This window comes from Bubalus kerabau, chromosome 20 (assembly GCF_029407905.1).
Source record: "Bubalus kerabau isolate K-KA32 ecotype Philippines breed swamp buffalo chromosome 20, PCC_UOA_SB_1v2, whole genome shotgun sequence".
NCBI classification, from domain to species: Eukaryota; Metazoa; Chordata; class Mammalia; order Artiodactyla; family Bovidae; genus Bubalus; species Bubalus kerabau.
Genome location: NC_073643.1, coordinates 50178531 through 50203647, shown reverse-complemented (window position 1 = coordinate 50203647; position 25117 = coordinate 50178531). Strand labels below are relative to the sequence as shown.

General features: G+C 52.2%; 2 protein-coding genes across 4 annotated transcripts in view; one reads left to right on the top strand and one right to left on the bottom strand.

The window, feature by feature from the left end:
- Nucleotides 1–365: 365 nt before the first annotated feature.
- TNNC1 (troponin C1, slow skeletal and cardiac type) lies at nucleotides 366–3350 on the bottom strand. The gene is made up of 6 exons (XM_055558352.1): nucleotides 3224–3350; nucleotides 1761–1791; nucleotides 1397–1543; nucleotides 1021–1135; nucleotides 659–795; nucleotides 366–577 (listed from the first exon to the last, which is right to left on the bottom strand). Exons 1-6 carry the CDS (start codon nucleotides 3245–3247, stop codon nucleotides 546–548), a joined length of 486 nt encoding a protein of 161 aa, XP_055414327.1. The 5' UTR covers nucleotides 3248–3350; the 3' UTR covers nucleotides 366–545.
- Nucleotides 3351–5085: 1735 nt separating this feature from the next.
- NISCH (nischarin) overlaps nucleotides 5086–25117 on the top strand; it is a 65033-nt gene continuing 45001 nt past the window's right edge. The window contains exons 1-11 of one of the 3 annotated variants that reach the window (XM_055558349.1): nucleotides 5086–5548; nucleotides 7911–7994; nucleotides 8655–8837; nucleotides 17092–17140; nucleotides 18085–18248; nucleotides 18651–18746; nucleotides 20064–20159; nucleotides 21765–21917; nucleotides 23028–23096; nucleotides 23596–23781; nucleotides 23933–24061. In XM_055558349.1, coding sequence (XP_055414324.1) covers nucleotides 5453–5548; nucleotides 7911–7994; nucleotides 8655–8837; nucleotides 17092–17140; nucleotides 18085–18248; nucleotides 18651–18746; nucleotides 20064–20159; nucleotides 21765–21917; nucleotides 23028–23096; nucleotides 23596–23781; nucleotides 23933–24061 — 1305 coding nt within the window. In that variant the 5' untranslated portion in view covers nucleotides 5086–5452. Of the gene's footprint in view, nucleotides 5549–7246; nucleotides 7783–7910; nucleotides 7995–8654; nucleotides 8838–17091; nucleotides 17141–18084; nucleotides 18249–18650; nucleotides 18747–20063; nucleotides 20160–21764; nucleotides 21918–23027; nucleotides 23097–23595; nucleotides 23782–23932; nucleotides 24062–25117 lie in introns of those variants that run through there. The other 2 variants (XM_055558347.1, XM_055558348.1) reach the window with 2 other exon arrangements.

The following is a 25117-nucleotide window of genomic DNA, read 5'->3' as shown; positions in this document are numbered from 1 at the left end:
TGAGAAGGAGCCATGGCTGCTCTGCCAAGTGGCATCCAGGGCTTGGCCTGGTGCTCAATGACTGCCCCTCTGAGCATTAGGACCCTTCTGCTGCCAACTGGCTGACTAAAGCCATGGCCCCCAGGGATCTGTGAAACTCAGATTCCTGGGCCACCACAGACTCCAGATGTGGAATTGCTGGAGGTGGAGCCTGGGCACCAGCAATTCTAGAAAGGAGCAGGTGGGTATGGAGCATGGTGGTCTCTGAGCTGTAGAAGGCAGGGTGCAAGGGTGGTGAGAGCATGGGTTCTGGGACAGGGAAAGTGGCGGTCAGGGCAGGAGAGGCCACTGGTGGAGATGGGGGAATGAAAGCTGGACACCAGGCCTCTAGGAGCACGATTTTATTGGCATTTCCTAGGACAGTGCTGAGGGAGGTAGTCATGGAGGGCCCTTCGTCAAGGACACACCCAAGTTCACATCCTGGGGACCCTGGCCCCCTGCCCACAGTCCCGGGGCCCAGCTGGAGTTGGAAGGTGGCACAGGCAGCTCTGGGTGAAGGTTGGTGTCTACTCCACCCCCTTCATGAACTCCAGGAACTCTGTGGAGAGACGGACAGGCATAGGTTAGACATGGGGCCTGGGCAGGGCGTGGGCAGGGGGATTCAGATGGACCCACTCACCATCGTAGTCGATGCGGCCATCGTTGTTTTTGTCACCGTCCTTCATGAGCTCCTCAATGTCGTCCTCTGTGATGGTCTCCCCTGTAGCCTGAAGCATTATCTTCAGCTCCTCCAGGTCGATGTAGCCGTCAGCATTTCTGCCAGTTGGGTGAGAGGGGCCTCAGAGCCCATTTTAGGAGCAGGGGGAGGGGGTGAAACAGCCCTGCTCATGACCCTGGGAAGCAGGAAAGGGCCACCGGGAGATGAGGCATCCTATTCCCTCATTGCGCAGAACACGAGATGGAGGCCCAAGGTCACAAAGCTGTCCCCCTCTGCCCAGCTCTGCCAGGGTCAGGGGCGGAGGTCCAGGCTCACACACTCACTTGTCAAACATGCGGAAGAGGTCTGAAAGCTCTTCCTCAGACTTTCCTTTGCTGTCATCCTTCATGCACCGAACCATCATGACCAAGAACTCATCAAAGTCCACTGTGCCGCTGCCTGGGGGAGAGGGCGGCACAGCCATTAAAGGGCAGTGGTCAGAATGGCTGGCACTGCCCTGGACACTGACCCTGGTGGTGTTCTCACTGAATCCTCCCAGTGACTCTGAGGCGAGTGTGATTATTGTGCCCATTGCATAGATGATACGGTTGAGGATCAGAGAGGCCAAACAGCTCCTTTAAGGGCGCAGAGTAAGAAGTGGCAGGGCCAGGGTTCAAGTCCCCCAGAGCTGGGGGCCTGGGGAGGGACAAAGGGGCTCACCGTCCTCATCCACCTCGTCAATCATCTCCTGCAGCTCCTCAGGGGTGGGGTTCTGCCCCAGCATCCTCATCACCTTGCCCAGCTCCTTGGTGCTGATGCAGCCATCCTCAGCGCCCAGCACGAAGATGTCAAAGGCCGCCTTGAACTCTGTGTCCAGTAGGAGAGGAGGGGAAGCAGAGCAGCACGTCTCAGCCAAGAACCCTGAAGGCCAGACGCCAAGGGCTGCCTGCTAACCTGCCCGCTCCCCTCTGAGACCTCTGGGGTGACAGGGAAAGGGACCCCAGCCTTGGGCCTGCAGCCTGGGGTCCTCACGCTCCCCCAGCTGGGCCCTGCTGTTTCCCCACATGCATGGTGGGGCACTCACCATTTTTCTGCTCTTCTGTCAGCTGCTCTACCTAGAGAAGAAAAGAAGTCTCAGGCTCAGACCTTAGCTGCTGTCGAGGAAACCAGCCCATTCCACAGGTGGGAAGACTAAGCCGGGAAGAGGCAGGCCGTTCCCAGGTCACCGAACAGGGGCCTCAGTTCTCCCAGCCTGCCCCCAAAGCCCTGAGGTGACCCAGCTCGCCTCCCTGAGGCTGGGCTCAGGGCCAGGGTGGCAGGTGGGCACCCGCTCTAGCACCAAGGTGACCCTGAGTAACAATAGCCAGTTTGGCCACTCAGTGTCCGTTCAGCCCCCCTGATGAAACCCAAGCTGGGTGGCCTGAGGGGCAGCTGTCCCTCAGGTTGGGACAATAAAACCACAGCGGGGGTGGGCAAAGCCACCTGCTGTAACCTGACCGGTGGCCACTGGGCTATTTTTAACGGGGGACAAAGTTAAACCTGGTGATTGTTCTGGGGACTCTGGCATGCAGGGGGTGGGGCAGCGTTATCTGGCCCCTTGGCCTCCTGGTGTCTCCAGAGCCAAAATTAGTCCCTGGCCCGCCAGGCCTTGTATGGGCACGGGGTGGAGGGCTACCCCCTCCCCCAGCTCCACAGACTCCTGCAGGAAAGACAGGGGCACCCCCAGAGCCAGCTGTAGCCTTCCCTGCCCAGGAGAGGGGCCATACTTCCTGGAGCTGAGGTAGGGGTTCCCTTGCAGACAGCTGTCTGTGTCAGATGCCCTTGTCTTTGTGGTGGACAGAGGTCAGCAACACCCCCACTCCCAGGATGGAATAGCATCTGAAGCCCCTCAGTGGCCCCTGCAGGGACTTGGGGTGACCAAGAAAAGGTGACCACCCTCTAGCCCTTCCCCCTAGCTGAGCCCCTGAGCCCTGAGCCTGCCAGGCTGAACAGGGGCTAGGCCCCAGGTCTGTTATTCCCTCCTAGTCCCTCTGTGCCTGCCTCAAGCTTCACAGCCCTCTGCAGCCCCCTCCTCACAACCCCTGTCCCACCCTCCAGAGCATCTTCAGGCAGCCAAAGGGCTGGTGGGGGATTGGATGTGTGAGAAGCAGAATGTGAGGGGCAGAAATGGAGAGAGGGAAACAGCGACAGAGCCTCAAAAGGAGAGCTTGGGAGGAACAAAGAGACAGAGACTAGGAAAGAGACCAAACACAAATGCAGAGAGGTGTGTCCCAGAGACAGTGACACAGACTACAGACGTTCGGAGACAGGGCTGGACATGATGCCATAGCTTTTATGTCCTCCTCCACCAACCCTGACAGTTCCCCCCAGATCCTAAACTCTTCACCCCTTCTACACCCTGGAATGCCAGACCAACCGGCCCCTTGAAGGTCTAGGCTGAAAGTTCATGGACCCTATCCTGGGTCCCCACCACCTCCTTGGGGTGACCTTGCCCCTGAGCCCCCAGTGGGTACGCCCACCCCAACCCTGCCCAGGCCCATCCCTTACCGCAGCCTTGTAGATGTCATCCATACTGGCGGCTCACAGGGCAGGCTGCTGGGGTTGCCAGCGGCCCTGGGCTTAAATAGCCCAGCCCCGCCGCATTCCCGACCCAGCCCACCCCTGCCTGCAATATTCTCTACTCCCTCCCCCGGCCCTGGTGATCTCACACTGGCCTGAGTCCCTGTGTCCTCTGCCCAGGGCAAGGAGCAGATGAAGGGCTACAAGGACCAGGGCTCTTTCCCTCTGTCCCCCATTCCCCCAGGAGGCTCTCTGGAAAGGTTTTTGGAATGAAGGAAAACATGAGTCCAGGACAGGCAGGAGCTGCAATGCAGTGGGCCCCAGGCCAGCAACACAACTCTTATCCAACCAAGGAGGTGGGTGAGGCTCCTGGAGGGGTGGTGACTTGCTCAGGTCTGGCTGACTTGGCAGCTCCTGACTTAGGCTAAACCCCTCTGGGCTTCCCTGGTGGCTCAGATGGTAAAGCATCTGCCTGCAGTGCGGGAGACCGGGGTTAGATCCCTGGGTTGGGAAGATTCCCTGGAGAAGGAAATGGCAACCCACTCCAGTACTCTTGCCTGGAAAATCCCATGGACAGAGTAGCCTGGTAAGCTACAGTCCATGGGGTTGCAAAGGGTCAGACACGACTGAGTGACTTCACTTTCCTGCAGCAGTATGCAAGAAGAAGCTAGGAGTGGAGGACCCTGCCAAGAGAAGCCTCGAATGCCAAGCTCGGATTATGGTGCTGTGGGACTAGTGGAGAAGGAAGGCACTGCCTACCTCAAGAGAGTGCGGTTTGGAGCCCTTCTGCCAAGGGTGCCAGAGGAGCCGTTCCCCAGATCTGTCATCTTCTCTGTGAGAAAAGTACTAGGTCTAGGCTGAAATGCACTCTACCAGTCAACAAATACACCGACAGATGCCTCATCTGTGTAAGACTCTCCCTCTCCAGTTGGGTTACTACCTCTCTTCTGGACCTGGGTTAGGGCTCCTTCTCTGTGCCCATGCTTCCCTTTTCCAGCACTGTAGTTCCTGAGTCCAGGGCCTACCTGTCACCCCCTCGATTTGAGCTCTGGTAGGATACCATCTACTCTTGCCTGGAAAATCCCATGGATGGAGGAGCCTGGAAGGCTGCAGTCCATGGGGTCGCTGAGGGTCGGACACGACTGAGCGACTTCACTTTCACTTTTCACGTTCATGCATTGGAGAAGGAAATGGCAACCCACTCCAGTGTTCTTGCCTGGAGAATCCCAGAGATGGGGCAGCCTGCTGGGCTGCCATCTATGGGGTCGCACAGAGTCGGACACGACTGAAGTGACTCAGCAGCAGGATACCATCTGGGGGTGTTGTGCCAGATGGCCAGCACATATCCTTTCCACCTAAGCCCTCCACGTCCTTCACGCAGCTGGTTTTGAGTGGCTCAGTCGTGCCTGACTCTTTGTGACCTCATGGACTGTAGCCTGCCAGGCTCCTCTGTCCATGGGATTTTTTCCAGGCAAGAATACTGGAGTGGGTTGCCATTTCGTCCTCGAGGGGATCTTCCCGACCCAGGGATGGAACCCGCGTCTCCTGTTTGGCAGGCAGATTCTTTACCGCTGACCCATCTGGGAAGTCACAGAGCCTACACCAGTTCCCTGCCTTGCCTGCCAGCCATTGCATGGATTAACCCACTCAATTCTCTAGAAAGTCCATTTGACAGAGATCTCTGAGTCTTGCAGAGGTTAAGAACTAGCCCAGAGTTATTCTGTACTGTTCGGACTCCAGGTACAAATCAGATCCTCCTTCAACACACTCGGGTCCTCCAGGGAATGAGACCAAGAGGTAGGTGAGATTTAAATACTGTCGCTTTTGCGGAGAGGGAAACTAAGGCCAGGCGTGGCAGTGACTCGCCACGGAAGGTGCAGGGCCATCCCTCCCGAGTGCCAGAGCCCAGAGCAATTCCCGCCCAAGCCTCAGTTTCTCCCGAGCTGCCAGGCGCGCGGCGGGCGGGGCCTCGGGTACCGATTACGCAATCGAACCGTCCCAGGCGGCCTGCGCACGCGCGCCGCGGGCCGCAGCTGTCAATTACGTGCGCCGGGCGGAGTGGGGCGGGGGCGCGAGAAGGCGGCGGGACCAACATGGCTGCACGGCTCGCGCCGGGGGCGGGGGGCAGAGGGGGCCAGGGGGCGGTGGGACGCTGACCCCGCCCCCTACTGCTGCCAGTCTGCGCCGGGCGGCGGCGGCGGCGACCGAGCCCGGAACATGGCGGCGGCGGCGCGCAGCTTCGGGCCCGAGCGGGAGGCCGAGCCGGTCAAGACGGCGCGCGTCGTGGGCTCTGAGCTCGTGGACACGTATACGGTGTGCTGGGGGCCCGGGCTCCCGAACTGGAGGTGGCGACTGGAACCCGGAGTCTTGAGTCCGGGGCGGGGGGTTGGTGTGGGCTTCTTGGCCCCGCCGCTGGAGAGGAGGATGTCGGGGCGCTGCGACTTTGAGGAGGGGGCCTGGGATGGCAGAATCTGGGGAACGGACGCTTGGGCTCCGCAGGTCTGGAAAAAGGGTCTTGGGGTGGGGCTCAGAGAAGGGGCTTAGGAAGGGTATGCGTTTAGAAAAGGAGGCTAGGAATGGGAAGGATCAAGGGATAAAGGAGGCCTGCAGAGGAGAGGGGGCAGGTTGAGGCGGAGGCTCCCCTGGAGGGGCGCCGGCCTGGGAGGACGTGATGGAGGGTCCCGGAGAAGGGGAATTAGGAAAGGGGTCTTCGGATGGTATCAGCGGAAAGGGTCAGGGCGCTGCAAGCCATGAAGAAAAAGAGAGGGCGGGGCCTTGGTCTGGGGGCCCTTGGGGTTGCAGTTGACATTTGCTCAAAAGTGAAGGGGGCATCTGGGGGCCTTAGCGCTCAGGCAGAGACAAGAATGGAGGCGGGTGGAGCGTAGACCCCGGGAATTGAGGGGGTGGCTCAGAACTGAGAGTCCAAGAGCCCGGAACCTTAGGGGTCTTCATGGGTTTGGACTGTGGGGGTGAGCGAGAGCGGCTCACTGCCCACGCACACTTCAAGGCTGTGGAGGAGATGCAGGATAGAAAGGGGAGAAGTTGCAGACTGTGATCAAGTAGGAGACCCTCCTGGATCTTTGTGGGCTTGGGCGCCTATGGGCCTGGTAGGCTGCATAGCAGGGACTGGCCCCAAGGTGGGGGTGGCCTGAGCACCTCTCAGCCTCCTGTCCTTTGTTCTGGGACCATGGTGAGTTGGGAAGGGGGCTTGGCTCTGCCTTCACCCCACCTCCTTGGCCCTCATCCTAAGCCTCCTCCTGAGGGTCATTTTTCTGGCTCTTTCTCCTTTCCTGGGCAGGAGGAGGGGGAGGGAAATGGTCAGGCTGTGGAGGGTCTCCTAAGGATCCTGGAGCAACAGGCCTGCTCCTCAGTGGAGGCTTCAGTTGAGTTGGTTATTTTCTCCTCCCCCTTCCCTGTGTGCTGCAGAGAGGGGCAGGATGCAAGGACCGTGGGGCCTCATCCAGGTGAGGGCTTAGCTCTGGTCAGCCATCATGCATGCAGTGTATCCACCTGGCAGGTTAGCTCCAAAAAAGCTCTCCTAGTCCACAGGGCTGAGGCCTTCCTCTGAATGGGTGTTGGGAAGGTGGTGATTTTGTGTCCTTTTGTCCGGGTATGCTGAGTTGAAGAATTATCAACACCTACCTTTGATCACTTACTACATGCCAGGCCCTTTACAAAGCATTTTGCATGCATTACCTTTGATTCTTAATCCTACCATATTTTAAGATGGGAACTGAGGCTCAGACAACTTAAGGCTCCCAGTCACTTACATAAGTTGACATACATACATAAACTATAGCCAGGAATGGCAGAATCAGATTTTGAACACAGGTCTTCCTGACCTGTTCCCTTCTGTTAGGGCTTAATTATCTATCACTGCCCTGCTCTGCGGAGAGGGCACTGGCACCCCACTCTAGTACTCTTGCCTGGAAAATCCCATGGATGGAGGAGCCTGGTGGGCTGCAGTCCATGGGGTTGCTGGGAGTCGGACACGACTGAGCGACTTCACTTTCTCTCTTCACTTTCATGCATTGGAGAAGGAAATGGCAACCCACTCCAGTGTTATTGCCTGGAGAATCCCAGGGAGGGGGAGCCTGGTGGGCTGCCGTCTGTGGGGTCGCACAGAGTCGGACATGACTGAAGCAACCTAGCAGCAGCAGCCCTCCTCTGAGCTTCTAAGTGCCTTGAGTCCTGGCTGTTTTCAGCTCCTGAACCAGCTGAAAGTGTTGGAAAAGGACTTGCTTCTAGGATATATAGTCAGGGCTCCTGAAAAAGAACTAAAGCAGAAAAGCTGGTCCTGCCAAACCTGACCCTGTTTTGCCTCAGAAGGAAAGGCCTTTCTTGCAGCTCAGGTTGCATTGGACTTTGAATTACATGGAGGCTTAAACATGGAGTTTAAAAACTAAAGAGATTGCTTAATATGATAGCTGCCTTTTTTGTTTCTCACTGTTGGATAGGGGTCAGACTTATCCCATATGCCTGCCAGATCCAGTGCTAGGGCCATGGAGGAGGCTAAAAGGGGCCCCCTGCTTCTCAGCAAGGGTCAGGTATAGAAGCTGGTGGGCAGGAGCAACTTAACTTCAGCCTGGGGGGTTTGGGTGTCCTGCAGCTATTGCTGAGGGTGGGGTGGGGCTGTCCTCATTGCTGGCTAGGCAAGGGCTGTTTTCCCTCTTAGGTTTACATCATCCAGATCACTGATGGGAGCCATGAGTGGACAGTCAAGCACCGCTACAGTGATTTCCACGACCTACATGAAAAGGTAATTGAAAATTGGGGTCCTGTGTTTCAGGGCTTTGGGGGCTTTTAGGCCAAGTTCCCATTGTGTCATGGGTTGGTTTTAGGGCAAAACTGGTTTATTAATGTAAATGGCAAAAAAAAAACACAAACAACCCTGTTGGATCCTGAGAGTTCAACCCTTGCATGAGACAGTGTGCAAGGAGTGTATTTGAACTTCAATTTTAAGATTGACAGTTGTAGCTAGGATATGAGATGCTGGGATAGTTTCCAGGGGAGGGAGCAGGCTTCAACTTGTTCCACCTGGGTATACCTATTCCAGAACCTGTGCTTTAGTATCTGGCTGTAATTCTTTCTTTGCGTTTGGAGAGAGCTGCCTTTCTCTGGGTCATTTGTAGCGTGACAGTTGTGTTGTGGTTTGGAGAAGATGGTGACTTCAGGGGCTTTGAGGTATTTCACAAATGTCTCCAGAGTCTCTTGGTGGAACTCATTGTCTGGAACTGTATCGGTGTTTCTAGTGCTAATTAAACTTGAGGCCAAACCCAGGTGCACTAGTTTGATCACTAATCATGGTGCTCCTGCCGCGATGGGCTTTGTAGCGGGCACCTGCCCTCAGCTGCTTGCCTTGGCCTTGCAGTTACAGAACCTCTTGGTCTGTGGTTGACACGCTTGTGTTTTCTTACAGCTTGTTGCGGAGAAGAAGATTGATAGAAGTCTGCTTCCACCCAAAAAGATAATTGGGAAAAACTCCAGGAGCTTGGTGGAAAAGAGGGAGAAGGATCTAGAAATTTATCTCCAGACGCTCCTGGCCACCTTCCCTGACGTGGCCCCCAGAGTGCTGGCCCACTTCTTGCATTTCCACTTTTACGTAAGTTCCTCTTGGGTTTTCGCCTTTGCCTACAAGCCTACGGCCGCCAGAGCTCCAGGTGGCAAACGTTGTAGACCTCAACTCTGAGAGGTAGGCTGGAGTTGGAGCTGCGGTTAGTAGATGGAGGAGCATCCTGGCGGGTTGGGGTTCAGACAGAGCGTGTTCATAAACGGATTTGCTTTAAATTAGGCTGACCGGCTCTGGCCACAGAGAGGTTTTTCTCCACCATAAGTCGTTTTGTTTAGCAAAACGGCCTGGGGTGTTTGAGCAAGGTTTCCATCCAAATGGATGGGGTTAGATTAGAAACAGCTGACACCTGGCATTGACTATTGTTGAGCTGTTAGTTCCCAGCTCAAAACTAATTAAGGGATCCATCTGCGTTGGCAGAATATTGCCATCTTAGGGCATCGTCAGAGTCCAAGGTGCTGAGTGAGGGTAGATGGCTTCCTCCAGTGGGAGTGTACGTCTCAGGGCAGCTCTGCACTCCCTTCTGGACGGAGGAACAACGGTCACAGGCTGCTGGTGACAGTATGAGTTGTCACACTTCAAGGGGGGAAGTTTGGTGCAGCATGAAACCAAAACATTAAACAACCCATTAATTTCATTTCTGAGAATTTATTCTAAGGGAAAAGACTGGGTGACTGAGAAAAGGATATAGGTGTAAAGGTAGTCATTCCGGGATTATAATAAGATGCTGAAGACGGTCAAAAGCCCCATAGGAGGCAACTTTAAAAAAAAAAAAAAAAAAGGGTGCTAGCATGGAATTGGATATTATGCTGCTAGAAAAATGATGTGTCTTTGGATTTGTTGATGTAGGAAAAGAAACACATTACTAGATTAAAAGAGCAGGGCAGAAAATGGTATTAGGGTATGGTCCCGTTTTTATTTAAAAAAGAAGTTTGTATGAATATATTTGGGAAAATTCTAGAAGGTTATACATCAAAATATTATGAGGAGTTGTTTTTGGGTAGTAGATTTTTGGATAATTTACATTTAATTATTTTCCTTTTGTGTGATGAAGATAGGAAAAAAAAAAAACGAAACAACCCACTGCCTTTTCAGGCTTGCCTTTTAGGAAGGGACCTGTGGGTTGTGGTCTTAAAAGCCCAAACTTGTTTAAAAAATAACTGTCTTGAGATATTTTCAGAGTGAGACAGCTGAACCTTTCTTGAAGTGTTAGATAGAACCTGGAGATTTGGGGATGGCACTAGCAGCGGGCCACTCAGCTTGGAGGGGCCCTGTGGGAAAAAAGAGTGGCATTTATAGATGGGGGCTATATATGTGCATCTATCTTTGGATTTTGTTTGGCATGTATGTACCAGTAATGTATGTGGTTAGCAGTAATTTTCCTGTTGCAGACTTTTTTTTTTTTTGCATTTTCTTTCCTTATGTGAAAAAGAAAAGTCCATTCCTTATGTGAGTCTTTCAGATAACTGGTTAGTGTTTAAGAAATGCTGTACTTTAAGAAAGCTTTGATTAGCTATTTAAGTTTAAAGTATAATTCATTGCTTAACACCTGGGCCTTTGAGGCAGTCTCCTAGCTGCCTCTGAGTATGGAAAGGCCTGGACTGCTTTTTGTTTTTTAAATGATTTGTATGTTAATTATTATTTTGGTTGCACTGGGTCTTGGTTGCTATGTACCGGCTTTTCTCTAGCTGTGGTGAGTGGGGGCTGCTCTTCGTCGTGGCGCACGGACTGGACTTCTCGCTGCAGTGGCTTCTCTCATTGCGGAGCGCAGGCTCTAGGTGCGCGGGCTTCAGTAGTTGCAACACGCAGGCTCCTGAGTTGCGGCTCAGTCGGGTGTGGGCTACCGTTCCCTTCTACAGGGGATCTTCCTGACCCCGAGATCGGGCTTAGTTGCTTTACGCCTTGTGGAATCTTCCCAGGCCAGGAATCGCACCCATGTCCCCTGCATTGGCAGGCAGATTTGAGTTCGCTGAGCCACCAGAGAAGTACTGGGCTGCTCTTTTGAGATAGGGTTGCCTGAGGTAGGCCTGGGGCCTACCCTGCATCTGTGGCAGTTGTGGTTTGAGGCATGTTCTACTGCTTGGAGCAGTTTGAACATATTTGAAGTAATTATTATCAAAAGGGCCTCTTGGTTATATAAATCCAGAGTTCTAAAAAACTGGTTGATCCATCATTAAACTAAATCATGGTTGCTTAGCTGTGGCACTATTGACGTGTTGGACCAGATGATTGGTGTGGGGGCTGCCCTGTGCAGTGCTGAGCAGCATCTCTGACCTCTGCCCACTAGATGCCAGTAGCACCCCCCCAGTCTGCCCCCTCCTCCACCCGCCACGTTGTAACTACCCACAGTATCTCCACACATTGCCAGGTACTGCCTGAGGGGCAGATTGCACCTGATTGAGAATCACGATATTAGATCTTCAAATGAATTTGGACAGACAGGGCCCAAAAGATGTGTGAGCTTTTTTACAGACTGGGAGCCCTTAGGGAAGGGTTCTGGTAACCTTTGCCCCCATCAGTGTCCTCTCTGAATTTACTCCCAGTGTAGTCCACCTCTTGTGGGGCTGCCAGTGGACAGGGTGGACCCAGGGAACCCTATTTGGCTGGGGTGTGGATTTTTTTTTTTTGGTATATAATTCACATACAAAATTCACTCTTACAAAGCATGCAAGTCCCTGGTTTTTAGTATATTAACAGAATTGTGCATCTATCACTACTGCCTTAATTCCAGAACATTCATCACACAGGAAGGAACTGTGTACCCATCAGCAGTCACTAATATGCTTTCATAATATATAGGTTTGCATAATCTGAACATTTCATATAAATGGAATCATGCAATGTATGACCTTTTGTGACTGACTGCTTTCACTTAGCATTGTGTTTTCAAGGTCTGTTCATATTGTAAACAAAAATAAGTACTTCAGTTCTTTTATGGTCAAGTACTATTACATTGTTTAAAGGTACCATATATTGTCCATTTATGAGTTAATGGACTGATAACTTTAGCTTGCTTCCAGTTCTTGGCTTTTATTAAATAAGGCTGCTGAGAACATTCATATGTTTTTGTGTAGACCCATACTTTCTGTTGGGGCTTCCCAGGTGGCCCAGTAGTAAAGAATCCACCTGCCAATGCGGGCAATGCAGGTTCAATCTCTGGGTCAGGAAGATGCCCTGGAGAAGGGAACGCCAGCCCACTCCAGTATTGTTGCCTGGGTAATCTCATGGACAGAGGAGCCTGGCGGGCTGCAGTCCATGGGATCACAAAAAGAGTCAGACACAGTTCAGCGACTAAAGGATAACAACAACATACTTTCTGTTGGGTATATACTAGGAGTAGAATTGCTGGATTGTACGATAACTCTCTTTATGAGGAACAGCCAAATTTTCTTTTGTAGTGGCTGCACCATTTTATTGAGTTGGCCAGAAAGTTGGCCAACCCAACGCATTCCTGCCAGCAATGTGTAGGCTCTTGTGTTCCCATGTCTTTTCCCACACTTGCTACTGTTCCTTTTACTGTAGCCATCCTCATGGCTGTAACATGGTACCTTGTGGTTTCAATTTGCATTTGGCTAATGACTAATAATGTTGAGCTTCTTTTCATGTGCTTGTTGGTTATTTGTATATCTTGTTTAGATAAAGTTATTGAAATCTTTTGTGTTTCAAAAAATTAGGTTGTTTTTGTTGTTGAGTTGTAGGAGTTCTTTGTATACTCTGGATATTTAAACCCTTATTAGAAATATGATGTGCAAATATTTTCTCTCATTGTGTGAATTGTCTTCGTTTTCCTGATTGTATTCTTTGAAACATAAGTTTTCGATTTTGATGAAGTTTACCCATTTTTTCCCTCCAGTCACTTTTTGGTATCATATCTAAGAAACCAAATCCAAGATAACAAAGATTTGCAACTATGTTTTTCTTCTAAGAGTCTTACAGGTTCAAGATGGGGAACACATGTATACCTGTGGCGGATTCATTTTGATATTTGGCAAATCTAATACAGTTATGTTAAGTTTAAAAATAAAATAAAATTTAAAATAAAATAAAAAAAAAAAAAAAAAAATAAGAGTCTTACAGTTTTAGCTCTTGTATTTAGGACTTCAACCATTTTGAGTGGGTTTTTGTATATGGTGTGAGGTTGGGGCCTCCACTTTGGGCCAGGCTGACAGGCAGGCAGAGCCGTTTGTCTCCCAGCCCTGCTGCTTCCTGACAGTTTATTCAAAGGCAGTCATGGAACCTCTGTGTGTCTCAGTTCCTCTTGTAAGTTGGAGGGGGAATGATCCCAGGCCCTTGGGAATTGCAGGAGACTGTGCAGTGACGGTGAAGGGCCCAGAAGAGGTCTGGGCTTACTGCGGGGGCTCTCCAGGTCCCAGCCAGTGCCAGCTATTCCAGTTAGGAATGCATTCACTTCTTGTCGAAGGTGGCATTTATATCATTTTGTTATCTTGAAACCAGTTGGGTAGAACAAAGACACTTTTTGAAATTTGAAATCAGAGTAGGATAGAACCGTTACCATCCTAAAGGTAGCTTTTGGTCGTTTGTTTTAGTTGCAGAATATAAGCTGTAAGTGATAACAGATATCCTTGCGGCTTACTTATGGTCTAGGAGCTCTTTCAGCCAAAGTTTAGGCTTGACTCTCTCAATGGGGAATTTTTACTCACACAGTGTTCCTGACTTCTGCTGCTGTGCCTCATACAGGCGTGAAATAAGTTATCAAGGACTCCGACCCCGTGTGTGTATGTAAACCACACAGTGATGTGTAGTTGAGTCCCTCATTAGTGCTCCAGTGACACACACGCTGTGCTCGAGCCCGTGCCAGGCAGGAGCGTTGGACTGGCCTGGGCTTGTTCATTGAGCAGGGTCTGTGCTGCAGGGGGTTCACAGACCTGCATGTACTAACATGCTGTCAGAACGTGGTGTCCAAACCGCAGCCTAATAGTCTGGTGCATTTGTGTGCATAGCTCACTTGGTAAAGAATCCGCCTGCAATGCGGGAGACCTGGGTTCGATTCTTGGGTCTAGAAGATCCGCTGGAGAAGGCATAGGCTACCCACTGCAGTATTCTTGGGCTTCCCCTGTGGCTCAGCTGGTAAAGAATCCGCCTGCAATGCGGGAGATCTGGGTTCGATCCATGGGTTGGGAAGCTCCCCTGGAGAAGGGAAAGGCTACCTACTCCAGTATTCTGGCCTGGATAATTCCATGAACTGTATAGTACATGGGGTCGCAAAGAGTTAGACACAACTGAGCAACTTGGACACAGCTGAACAACTTGCCCTACAGGGTGCTGCTCAAGGGTGCAGACCAGCACTTGACCCTGGCAGGTGGCTGATTGATTGGAATGTATCATGTTTGGAAGTGGGTATTATAGTTTTTAAACACTTATTTTTTTTTTTAATTGAAAAATTTTTTGAAGTTATAAAGAATGTCTTTTAAAATTTTAATTTATTTATTTTTGGCTGTGCTGGATTTTCCTTGCTGCAGGCAGACTTTCTCTACCTCTGGCAAGTGGGGGCTATTCTTCATTGCAGTGCATAGGCTTCTCACTGCAGTGGCTTCTCTTATTGCAAAGCGTGGGTTCTGGGGCGACGGGCTTCTGTAGTTGTGGTTCCTGGGCTCTTGAGCACAGGCTTAATAGTTGTGGTGCATGGGCTTAGTTTCTCCTTGGCATGTGGCATCATCCTGGACCAGGAATCAAACCTACGTCTCCTGCACTGGCAGGTGGATTCCCTACCGTTGAGCCACCAGAGAAGCTCCCTGCCTTTTTTTTTTTTTTTTTTTTTCTTTTTAGGGTATTTCAGTTCAGACATCTGTGGGACCCTGAAGTATTTCAAGTCCCTTAGCAGGATTGGGTGGAGTGTGTGTGGGTGGGGGAGTACCCGTTCGCAGAGGTACCTCTGGGCAGAATCTGCAGGAGCTTTAACTGGGACCCACCGATGCCCCTGTTTCCTCCTAGCAGGAGGAAGGCCCAACCCTGCTTACACTTGGCCACAAGGCCACAGTTGAACCAGAGTACTCTGAGGAGGCAGACAAAACGCTTCACTGAAAAGACTTATACTGTGGATTTTGGGACTGAGGCCTTTCTTTGTTTCCCCTTTAATTAAGAGTCTCTCAAGGTAAAGATCACAAGGCAACTAAGTAGATAGTGTTGCCTGGTATAGCTGCAGGGAGTGCTTCCTGTAGCCCAAGGAGAGGGGCAGAAGAAATTGTCTACTTTTTAGATTGCTCAGAAGTGGAAACATGCTCTTTGTTTAGCATGAGTCCTTGGCCCTCACTATCTCCCAACTTTCTGGGTCTTCCGGAAATTCCAGCCCTATCTCCTCAGCTGGGCTGGTGTTGACGCCAGCTGCCCAAAGAAATGTAACTCAGGATAAGGGTTGCTGGTACTAAGCGTGGGCTGGGGGCCCTTTTCCCATGTGAGACCTAGTGTCCCTGCTGGAAATGGAGAGTCTGGGGAGCTGCTCTTGGGGACTGGAGGTGGGTGTGGATCGGAAGCCTCTCGGGAGTCTGTGTCTTTCTAGGCTGTCCAGGCGATGGGCGATTCTGACTGCACGCCAGATGGGGAAGTGCTGATCTGGAGACAGGGCTTAGTTCTCAGAGTGTAGGTAGAGAAATGAGCTTCTGGGTCATTCCACGGTCTTCCTGATCTTCGGTTCTTCATAGCAGCCAAGGAAGTAACTGCCCAGCAATTGAATTGTTGCAGGAGACTGAAGTTGAACTTCTGAGTGAACTGATGGCCTGTCTTCTCACTCACTGGAGCCTCTCTGGCTCAGAGCCTGCTGTATCCTTCTGGTGGCTCTTTTACATTTGACCCCGTGTCTTGCCAGACTCTGAGCCCCCTAACAGTGGAGCTGTGTTCGCTCATTTTTCTCCCTTTGGCTTTTTGTTCATTTGTGAGAATAAGGAGAAATTAGTCTCATACAAGCTGAATTTCAAGCAGATGAAATAAGCACATTTTTTAATAACAGATACCTTAGAGTACTAAAAGGAGAAATTAGGGGAGTGTTTTTATGATCTTAGGGTTGGGAAAGAGGTCCCAGAAGTCACAAAGGAAAAGAATCACAGGTTAAAAAAAATGTACACTTGACAAACCTCCCTCTGTCAGGAGAACCGGTGTGAACACACATAAGGGGCATACACAGACAAGGAAAAGACACTTAGATATTTGCAGCATGTAAACAAGCATTAGAGTGTCCTGTATGTGTGAAAGGTAAGCGAGAGACGAACAGTAGAAAAACAGGAGAAGGACACTGTCTCCTGCAGCCTGGTGCCTTTCAAGTTCCGTAAACACACTAATTGCATGTCCTGGTGGCAGAGGGGTTCCTGTGAGCTATGGAGGTGATTGTGCAGTTTTCATCAGGACCTGTTTACAAAAGTCCTGTTGGCTGCCATCGTCAATTAGGTACCGTTCTTACCTGCAGGATGTGGGGTTGCAAGCCCTGGGACTCTGGCAACCCCACGGTTACACCCCGAAATGCTGAGGCAGTCAGCTGTGTACCGAGAGAGGCTTCAAGGCTAAGCGCTTGAAAGTGTGGCTTTGCGAGTTTCTTGCCATGTAACAGTGAGGATCGCAGCCTGTCTGCACCTCAGTTTGCTTACCTGTGAAATAGGATTCAAAATAAGAGCCTCCTGGCCTAGGGCGCCTGGAGGATTGAGTGAGCCTCTTGGTGGGGAGCACGTAGGCCATTGCCTGGTGTGAATCCTTGTGCCGCCTTTACCCCATCGCCCTAAAAGGGAACCCTTTCCTGCCTCTTCCTCACGACGCTGGGCTGAGTGGTACTGTCACCTGCCTTGGAGGGACGGCGCAGGAAGAGAGCCCGTGCTCACTCTTTCCTCAGATACCTGTGGGACATGAATGTCAGTAAAAATGGCCACTCCCAGGCAGGGCTGGCTCTGTGAGGCCTGTTTTTTTTTCCCACCAGGGTAATGGGAACCTCTTTTCCAGAGGAAGCAGGACTGTCTGTCTGCCATGCCTCTCTTAGTCATCTCCCAAGGCCAGTTTTGGGAGCTGTTGACTTCCCAGCCAGCGCCTGACATGGCCAGGCTTTGTGGTCTCCTGGGCCTGGAGTTCTCAGCCCGTGCTGAGTGGCCTTGGAGCTGATATCCATGTAACTGGAAATGCTCTTTTCCTTTCTGAGCTGCTTGATTCACTTTAGATTTACTCTCTCCGTTTTGTTTTACTTCTGGAGAGCTGGCTTTGGAGCAGTGGAGGGAGTAGATGGCAAGAAAGGTGCAGGTCCCAGTGGTGGGGAGCAGGGGAATATCCTGACTGGATTTTGTTTTCTCTTTAGGAGATTAATGGCATCACTGCAGCACTGGCTGAGGAACTCTTCGAAAAAGGTATATGGCCGGGGTCCTTGAAATACTGGATGCAACTTGGCTAGCCCCGTTAGGCGGCCAGGGGCCAGGACTCCGTCAGCTGGCTCTGTGCCAAGTGGGTTCTAGCCAGGACCCACCTTCCCAGGGTTGCCCAGACCCCTGGGCCTGGTCCACAGCAGGCCTGTGCACCTGTCTGCTCTGCAAGTCTGAAGAGCTGTGTTCTTCACCTCAGGACCCTGGGGCCCCTGTCCTCGGGGGGCTCTGTTCTCAGGCTCAGGTTGTATTCCAGGGCCTTCTGATGGAGTTCTAGAAGGTGGGTGGCGTGCTGCCCTCTTGCACCGGGTTTGTTCTTACCTGAAAGGGTTCGGATGGCACCGAAGCTGCCCCAGGGTCATGACCCTGCCTGAGAGCACAGTGACGGTGGCTGAATGTTCTGAGTGAGTGCTTGTGGGCCAGACTTCTGTGTGTGTCTTACTGCTCCCCTGAAGGAGGGCCGGACAAGGACGTTGCGGATGAGAGGCCCAGTTAGCTGTCTGAGGGTGCATGGCTGGAAAGCGCAAAAGGAGGACCAAACACCAGTGTTGGGCTCAGAAGCCCTCCTGCTCTCGGGCCCGTACTGTGCTGGCACCTTAGGTCTCACCTATTAAGACGTCTGTGTCTTAGAGGTTACAGCGGGCCGTTGCCCTCAGGGCCTCAGATTGTAACTCAGTTTCACTTCCGAGAGGCTCCCCAGAGCAAATTCCTGTGGCCCTTCCCTCTTTTGTAATCACATGTCGACCCTGAGCTGTCAGCCCAGGAGGGAGGCCGCTTCCGCATGCTCAGGAGGGTCCTGCCTTCGTCCTGACTCGGCGCGCATAATGGGTGCTGGCCAAGTGCTTGTTCACTGTTGGCCGGGTGGGCAGCTACCTTGGCTGCACAGCGGGGCTGGGACCCAGTGCTCACCTGTTGGGCTGTGGCTGTTGCAGGAGAACAGCTCCTGGGGGCTGGCGAGGTCTTCGCCATTGGACCCCTGCAGCTCTACGCAGTCACCGAGCAGCTGCAGCAGGGAAAGCCCACATGCGCCAGCGGGGATGCCAAGACTGACCTGGGGCACATCCTGGACTTCACCTGTCGCCTTAAGTACCTTAAGGTAAAGCTGTGGGAGCCTGGTCATGGGGAACTGCTCAGTCATGGGCACGCAGCTCGTGACCTGGGGGTGTGTGTGTGTGTATATATATATATATGTATACACACACACACACTGCAGGCCCTGGGGAAAAGAAGGTGACATTTGGTGATCTGGGCACTGTGCTTCCGCCTCTGAGCACCAGGGGGCAGTCATGGTCCAGTGGCCCCCTACTTTGAACCTTGGCTTTAGCCTGCTTTGTTGATCATGGAACTGCTGAGTGGGAGTCCTTGCCCAGACTGCCTCTTGCAGCCTGGCAAAGCTTGGAGCAGGGTTTGGCAGTTGCTGCAACACTGCTCGGTGAACACGGATGGGAAGTGCTGGTTGGAGCAGCATCCCTAATTCACACCATTTATTTGGCTGTAGGTTTCTGGCACAAAAGGACCTTTTGGGACCAGCAACATTCAGGAGCAGCTCCTGCCTTTTGATCTGTCCATATTCAAGTCTCTTCATCAGGTGGAGGTAAGGCCCGGGGCCCCTGGAGTGCAGGTGGGACTGTGCCCTCACAGCATGGTCCGATTTCTGACCATTCTGTCCGTGCCTAGGGAGTGTTCCTGAGGTTGAGTGTCTGGATTTCATCGTAAGGCACTGCTGCTTTTGTGTCTGTCAGTATGTAGCAGATTCCATTTAGCGGAGTCAGGCGCTGTGGAGGCAGAGAGACGAGCTTCTGCTGCTCTTGGCCGGTCTGCATGTCCCCACCCCGCAGCATTTGGACAGGTTGGAGCACCAGCGCCCAGCTTCTCCTGGGCTTCCTCATTGCTCAAATTGAAGTGCTAGGAAGTCGTCCTATGGGTCACATAGAGCCAATTCCATGTCTGCATCTTCCAGGGCAGATCAGCAGAGGGGTTGCAGGATTCTCTGCTCTCTGCTGTGCCTGTACCTAACAGGAAATACTTTGCATTACTCACTGCAGAGCTCCTGGGTTTGCAGTGCCAATTTTGTACCTTGTTTTTTCTTTTTTTTTTTAATAAGAAGGGGACTCAGTAGAGAATAGGGGAAAACGCTTTAACACAGCAAGTCCTCGAGCATGGCTTTTGTGTGCAGCCCTGTTCCTCATGTCTGATGTTCATTCCTCGATGAAATCTTCTCAACAGCCACGTGAAGTGGGCACTTACATTCCCATTTTACAGTTGAGGAAACTGAGGCTTAGGGGAGTAAGGAAGTTTGGCCAGGATCACACAGTTAAAAGGGGGAATCTAGTGTCGGAGCTCAGCAGAGTCTGACTCTGCAACGTGCTGGGCTTGTCTCAGGAGGTCCCTTGAGGACCCTTCCTTCGATGGGCATCTGGTCCTCGACCAGCACAGACAAGTGGGGCTGGGTAGTGAGAGGAGTGCCTGGTTGGGCAGGCTGTGGCTCTGCCAGGCGGGGCCTGAGGGTATGTAGTGTAGCGCTTGGACAGGTGGCTTGAGGGAGGTGGTTTGGCTTGTCCCCCTCCTTCCCCTTGCAAGGCTGCCGAGGCCAGTGGAGTGGGGCAGGTGATGTTGCAGAGGCCCCAGGCTCTCCAGCTCTGGTGTCCCTGGCTCTCACTTTGTGTCCAGCCACCCAGCCCCAAGCAGCTGTTCAGAGCAACGAGTTTGTGTCTCTGTCTCACGAGCTACTTCAGAATATGTCTAGTTAGCACTAAAAATGGGAAAGCAGAGACTTAGGGTTTGAGTCACCGTCTACCTCAAAGGATTTGGGGTCACTGATGGTTGTGCTCCTTTTGTGTGTGGGTGGGACTTCATGGGACTTCCGTTGGAGTGATGATGCCCTTCTGAGACATAGCTGTTCTTGTTCCAGATAAGTCACTGTGATGCCAGGCGCATCCGGGGGCTGGTTGCATCCAAGCCCACCTTGGCCACAATGAGCGTCCGTTTCTCGGCAACCTCCATGAAGGTAAGCGCCACCTGTTACCTTCCTGGGTGCCATCTGAGGGGCAGGGCCCTGTACTGTGGTGCCCTCACTGCGAATCGTGCAAAGTCTACTGCCATCTGTCAGGAATCAGAAGCCAGACTTTCCCCTGGGCAGCTGCACACTCATGTGGGACCTCCCAGTGCTTGACAGTCCCTGTAGCCTCAGGCTACATCATCATCCCGAATCAACACTAAAACCAGAGATGTTAAGAGCAGGGTAATCTCCACCCCCCAGAAAAGGTCACTGCTGCTGCTGCTAAGTCGCTTCAGTCATGTCCGACTCTGTGCAACCACATAGACGGCAGCCCACCAGGCTCCGCCGTCTCTGGGATTCTCCGGGCAAGAATACTGGAGTGGGGTTGCCATTTCCTTCTCCAGAAAAGGTCACTGGTTTTTAATAAATTTTCAGCAGCACGAGTGTCAGAACATTTATTAGATGAATTGATGGAAATGTTCTCTAACTATGAAAAGCTCTGGCTTAGCACTCATTTGTATTTTGTTCTCAGTGAACTTGAATAGGCAGGCGAGGTTGTGTGTGCTGGACCCTGTTGTTTATATGTGAGTGACACAAACTCACAAACCAAGTGTGTAAGAGGTTTTTCCCCTTCTCTCTTTACATTTTTACGATTTACATCTTAGTAATGACTTGACTTCCAGGTGGCGCTAGTGGTAAAGAACCCGCTGCTAACACAGGAGATGTAAGAGATGCTGGTTTGATCCCTGGGTTGAGAAGATCCCCTGGAGAAGGAAATGGCAACCCACTCCAGTATTCATGCCTGAAGAATCCCACAGACAGAGGAGCGTGGCAGGCTACAGTCCATGGGGTTGCCAAGAGTTGGACGCGACTGAAGTGACTTAGCACTTAGCAGGCTCAGTAATCTTAAAGTTCTTCTAGAAAGAAGCATAGTGTTACATTTAGAACTTAGAGTATCTGATGAAGATTTAGGTTTGATGGAAAGTCTTTCTCTTGAGGCTACTGGCTGAAAAGAGGTGGCTTCTTTCAGGCAGCTTTGCCCCTCTGGGAGATACTTCCTGCTTCCCTGCTCAGGGAGCCCAGAGTGATCCATTGAGAGAGGAGAAGTCTTATCAAAGGGCATCAGAAGCCAAAGGGAGGAGACCTGCCTCCTTCCCAGTAGACGGTGCCCCCGTGCTCCCTGCTGCTCCCCTGTCTCAGCCCTGCTAGATTTTACCCTGTGAAGTAATGGTTAAAAGGCCTATAGTCAGCCGTGGGGGCCGCAGTGCCAGCTTATAAAGCATGGTTGCCTGGAAACACAGAAAATTCTGACCTTCAGCCTCCAAGATTTAAGCCAGAAAAGGCATCACTGTATAACGAGGCTCTTGTGAGCTGGAAAAGTGTTTGCTCCCGCAGCAGGGCCAGAACATATTCCAAGTGGCCGTTATGTTTCTAAGCTTTTCAGTTATTTCACAATCGTTTCGAGGCATATGAACCAAAGCCCCGTTTTAATGCAAGTTCACTTCCACATACTAAATATGCTCCAGCCCTTCCTGAAATTTTGCAATGATTGTTTTCCCAGTGAGTGTTGCATGAGGGCTACCATGGGGGTGCTCACCAGATGTTCTCACACAGGAAGTCCTCGTTCCTGAAGCCTCGGAGTTCGATGAGTGGGAGCCAGCAGGCGCAGCCCTGGAGGGCCCCGTGACTGCCGTCATCCCCACATGGCAGGCTCTGACCGCTCTGGACTTGAGTCACAATAGCATCTCTGAGATCGATGATTCTGTGGTATGCCCTCCATGGCCTGACCAGACCCTGGGGTTGGGTGTTTAACCCTTTACCAAAAGGACCACCGAAGACCTGCATCCAGCGCTCTGTGCATTGCCTACAGTGCTTAAGTTAATGGGGTTATTTAAAAGTTATTTAAAATCTTAGGGCTTCCCTCGTGGCTCAGTGGTAAAGAATCCGCTGGCCAGTGCAGGAGACACTGGTTCAGTCCCTGGTCCAGGAAGATCTCACATGCCACAGAGCAGCTAAGCCTGTGCACCACAGCTACTGAGCCTGTGCCCCAGAGCCGCGTGAGCCACAGCTCCCGAGCCCACACGCGGCAACTGCTGAAGCCCACGCGCCCCAGAGCCTGTGCTCCACAGCAGGAGACACCATGATGAGTGGCCCGAGCACAGCTGCGTGGAGAGCAGCCCCTGCTCTCTGTAACTAGAGGAAAGCCCGGGCAGCAATGTAGGCCCAGCATGGCCAAAAATAAATAATTGTTTTTTTTAAAGGAGTGCTTAGAACGAAATGAAGTGTATTGTGTGTGCATTTGATAGCATAGACACAGTAAGTGGTGAAATTTATTCCCAAGAAGGGGAGCAGAAAAGTTAGTCCATAGGTTCCAGGGATGTTCCTGGTAGTTCAGTGGTTAAGACTTGATGTTTCCACTGTAGTGGGGACAGGTTTGATCCCTGATCAGGGAACTAAGATCCAGTGTGCCTCACAGTGCAGCCAGGAAAAAAAAAGGTTCCAGATGTTCCCCTGTAAGAGTGACATCCAGATGGTACTTGGGCAGGAGTGTGGTTCCTGTGTTTGTGCGTCTCGATGGGGGTAGGTAGAGTTGAAGAAGCACACCCCTCCTTCTGTCTGCACTTGCTGTTTATCACTTTTACAAGCCAAGTGTTCTACAAAAGCAGTGCGTCGGTGCTCAGCACTGGAGGCCCTCTGTTATGTGTTTCTGAGGATGTGCTGCTGGCTGGGCCCTGGGAGGTGTCCTGTCAGGGGCCCTGCACATTTGGCCTGCCCAGGAGTCCGTGGGCAGGCAAAAGCATCTGTCCCTCCTGTGGAGGGGCCGGAAAGGGTCCAGTCTCCTAGGATAACGTCAGGTGTTGTCTTTTCTTTCACAAGAAACTGATTCCAAAGATTGAGTTCCTGGACCTGAGTCACAATGGAGTGCTGGTCATGAACAATTTGCAGGTAATTAGTGTCTTTGGAGACCTTTACTGTCTGCGAGCTTCTCACAAGGTCCCATTCTCCTGAGATCCAGGAGGCTGATGTGGCCTTGGGAGTCTTGGGATTTCTCTCCTGGGCACTTGAAGGGTATCTGGGTGTACCAGAGGTTTGTAAAGGCAGAGCCTGCTGCCGTTCCCTTTAGGTCGCAACAATGCAATGAGCATGTGTTGCTCTACTTCCCAAAGTATAAATACACATTGGACATGATAAAGGTGATGCCTCACTGTGAAGACGGACAGCCTTGTTTTCAAACCCTGCCTCTACTCCTACCCTGGGGGCTGTGTTGGCCCTGTAAACCTGTGCAGGGAAGAAGAGTTTCCCTTCTGAAAAAATGTCAGTGGGAACAGAGCCAACCTGCAGAACTAGTCGTTTAGGCTGGAAGGCCCCTTACACCCTTCGTGACGGTGCCCATTGTTTGGACCTTGACCTTAACCACGTGACCCTGTTGTCGATGCCGCCACAGCACCTGTACAACCTTGTGCACGTGGACCTGTCCTACAACAAGCTCTCCTCCTTGGAAGGGGTTCACACCAAACTGGGCAACATCAAGACCCTGAACCTGGCAGGCAACCTCCTGAGGCATCTGAGTGGCCTGCACAAGCTGTACTCCCTGGTCAACCTGGATCTCAGCGACAACAGAATCGAACAGGTGAGCCGCGCCCCAGAAGGGATACGGGTTTCTGGGGAGGCTGTGCCTCGACGTTGGTCGCTTCAGTGAGAATGGGGGGCTTTTGTTGGCCGTTGCTCATGTTGTCACGTTGCCAAGTTGTTAGCGAAGAGACTCGGGGGATGCCTTTCAGATGGAAGAGGTCAGAAGCATCGGCAGCCTCCCGTGTCTGGAGCACGTGGCTCTGCTGAACAACCCCCTGAGTATCATTCCCGACTACCGGACCAAGGTGCTGGCTCAGTTCGGAGAGCGGGCCTCGGAGGTAAGCTGCTTGGGGAGACTCAGCTGCAGGTGACATCTGCGCACATACACCTGCCTGCTTCAGAAGGCCGTCCTGACCCTGAGTGGCCTTTCGGATCAGGGAAGCCCACTGCCTCCATAGGAAAAGGCTCCCTTGATCCTCTTCTCTTAGGGGCCACAGGCTGCCACGCTTCCTCCATAGGCTGACCTCATGTCGCCTCCGTCAGAGCATCAGGCCTGGGGGGCTCTCCAGGAACCAACAGGCACAGCCTGAGTGTGGAGGGACTGTCTTCTACTTGTTAAAAAGTAACATTTACTGTGGGCTTCTCTGGTGGCTCAGCAGTAGAGAACCCGCCTGCCAAGTGCTGGAGATGCGGATTCCATCCCTGAGTCGGGACGGTCTCCTGGGGGAGAAAGTGGCAGGCCGCTCCAGTGTTCTTGCCTGGGATAATCCCATGGACAGATTATGAACTGGCGGGCTCCAGCCCATGACGTTGCAGAATCAGACAGAAATTTAGTGACTAAACAACAAGCAATGTTTATTGTAGGCAAGAGTCAAGAATAAGATACTTAATTCTAAGTATCTCATTTCCTAGACGACTTCTGGCCATAAAATCTCATCATAAACCAGATGTGTTTGCCCACCTTGGCCAGTGTCACCCAGCCCAGTATCTGCTGCCTGCTGATGGTCACCTGCCCGCCCCACAGGTGCCCTGCAGGTTCCCCTGTCTCCTTGCTTCGAGCAGGCCACGCTCCCACTCCCCCCAGATCCCAGGCCGGAAGACAGCTGGAAGTCTGTTTGCATCATCCCCCACCCCTCCGTGTGTTTTCCGCCCAAGGTGCCCCTTTCTCCACACTGTCACCAAGACATCAGCTCCCCTCCCTCGGCCCTTGGGACCTTCCCTCATTTGACCACTCTGCTGTTCCCCACTGCCTGCCGGCCCGTAGCTCATTCCTGCACTTGGAGGTGGGGTCCCTGCCTTCCTGCCTGCTTCCCATGCCTTGGCTCTCCCAGTTCCCCAGCCCAGAAGGCTCTCCCCTTGCTCTTTGCAGATACGAGTTTCGTCATGATCGGAGG

Bases quoted from the DNA above. Each gene is read 5' to 3' on its own strand.
- TNNC1 (XM_055558352.1), bottom strand. From the start codon at position 3,247: ATGGATGACATCTACAAGGCTGCG. The intron at 1,792-3,223 runs GTAAGGGATGGG...TTTCTTCTCTAG, and splicing joins ATGACATCTACAAGGCTGCG to GTAGAGCAGCTGACAGAAGA. The intron at 1,136-1,396 runs GTGAGCCCCTTT...CCTCTCCCCCAG, and splicing joins TGACGAGGTGGATGAGGACG to GCAGCGGCACAGTGGACTTT.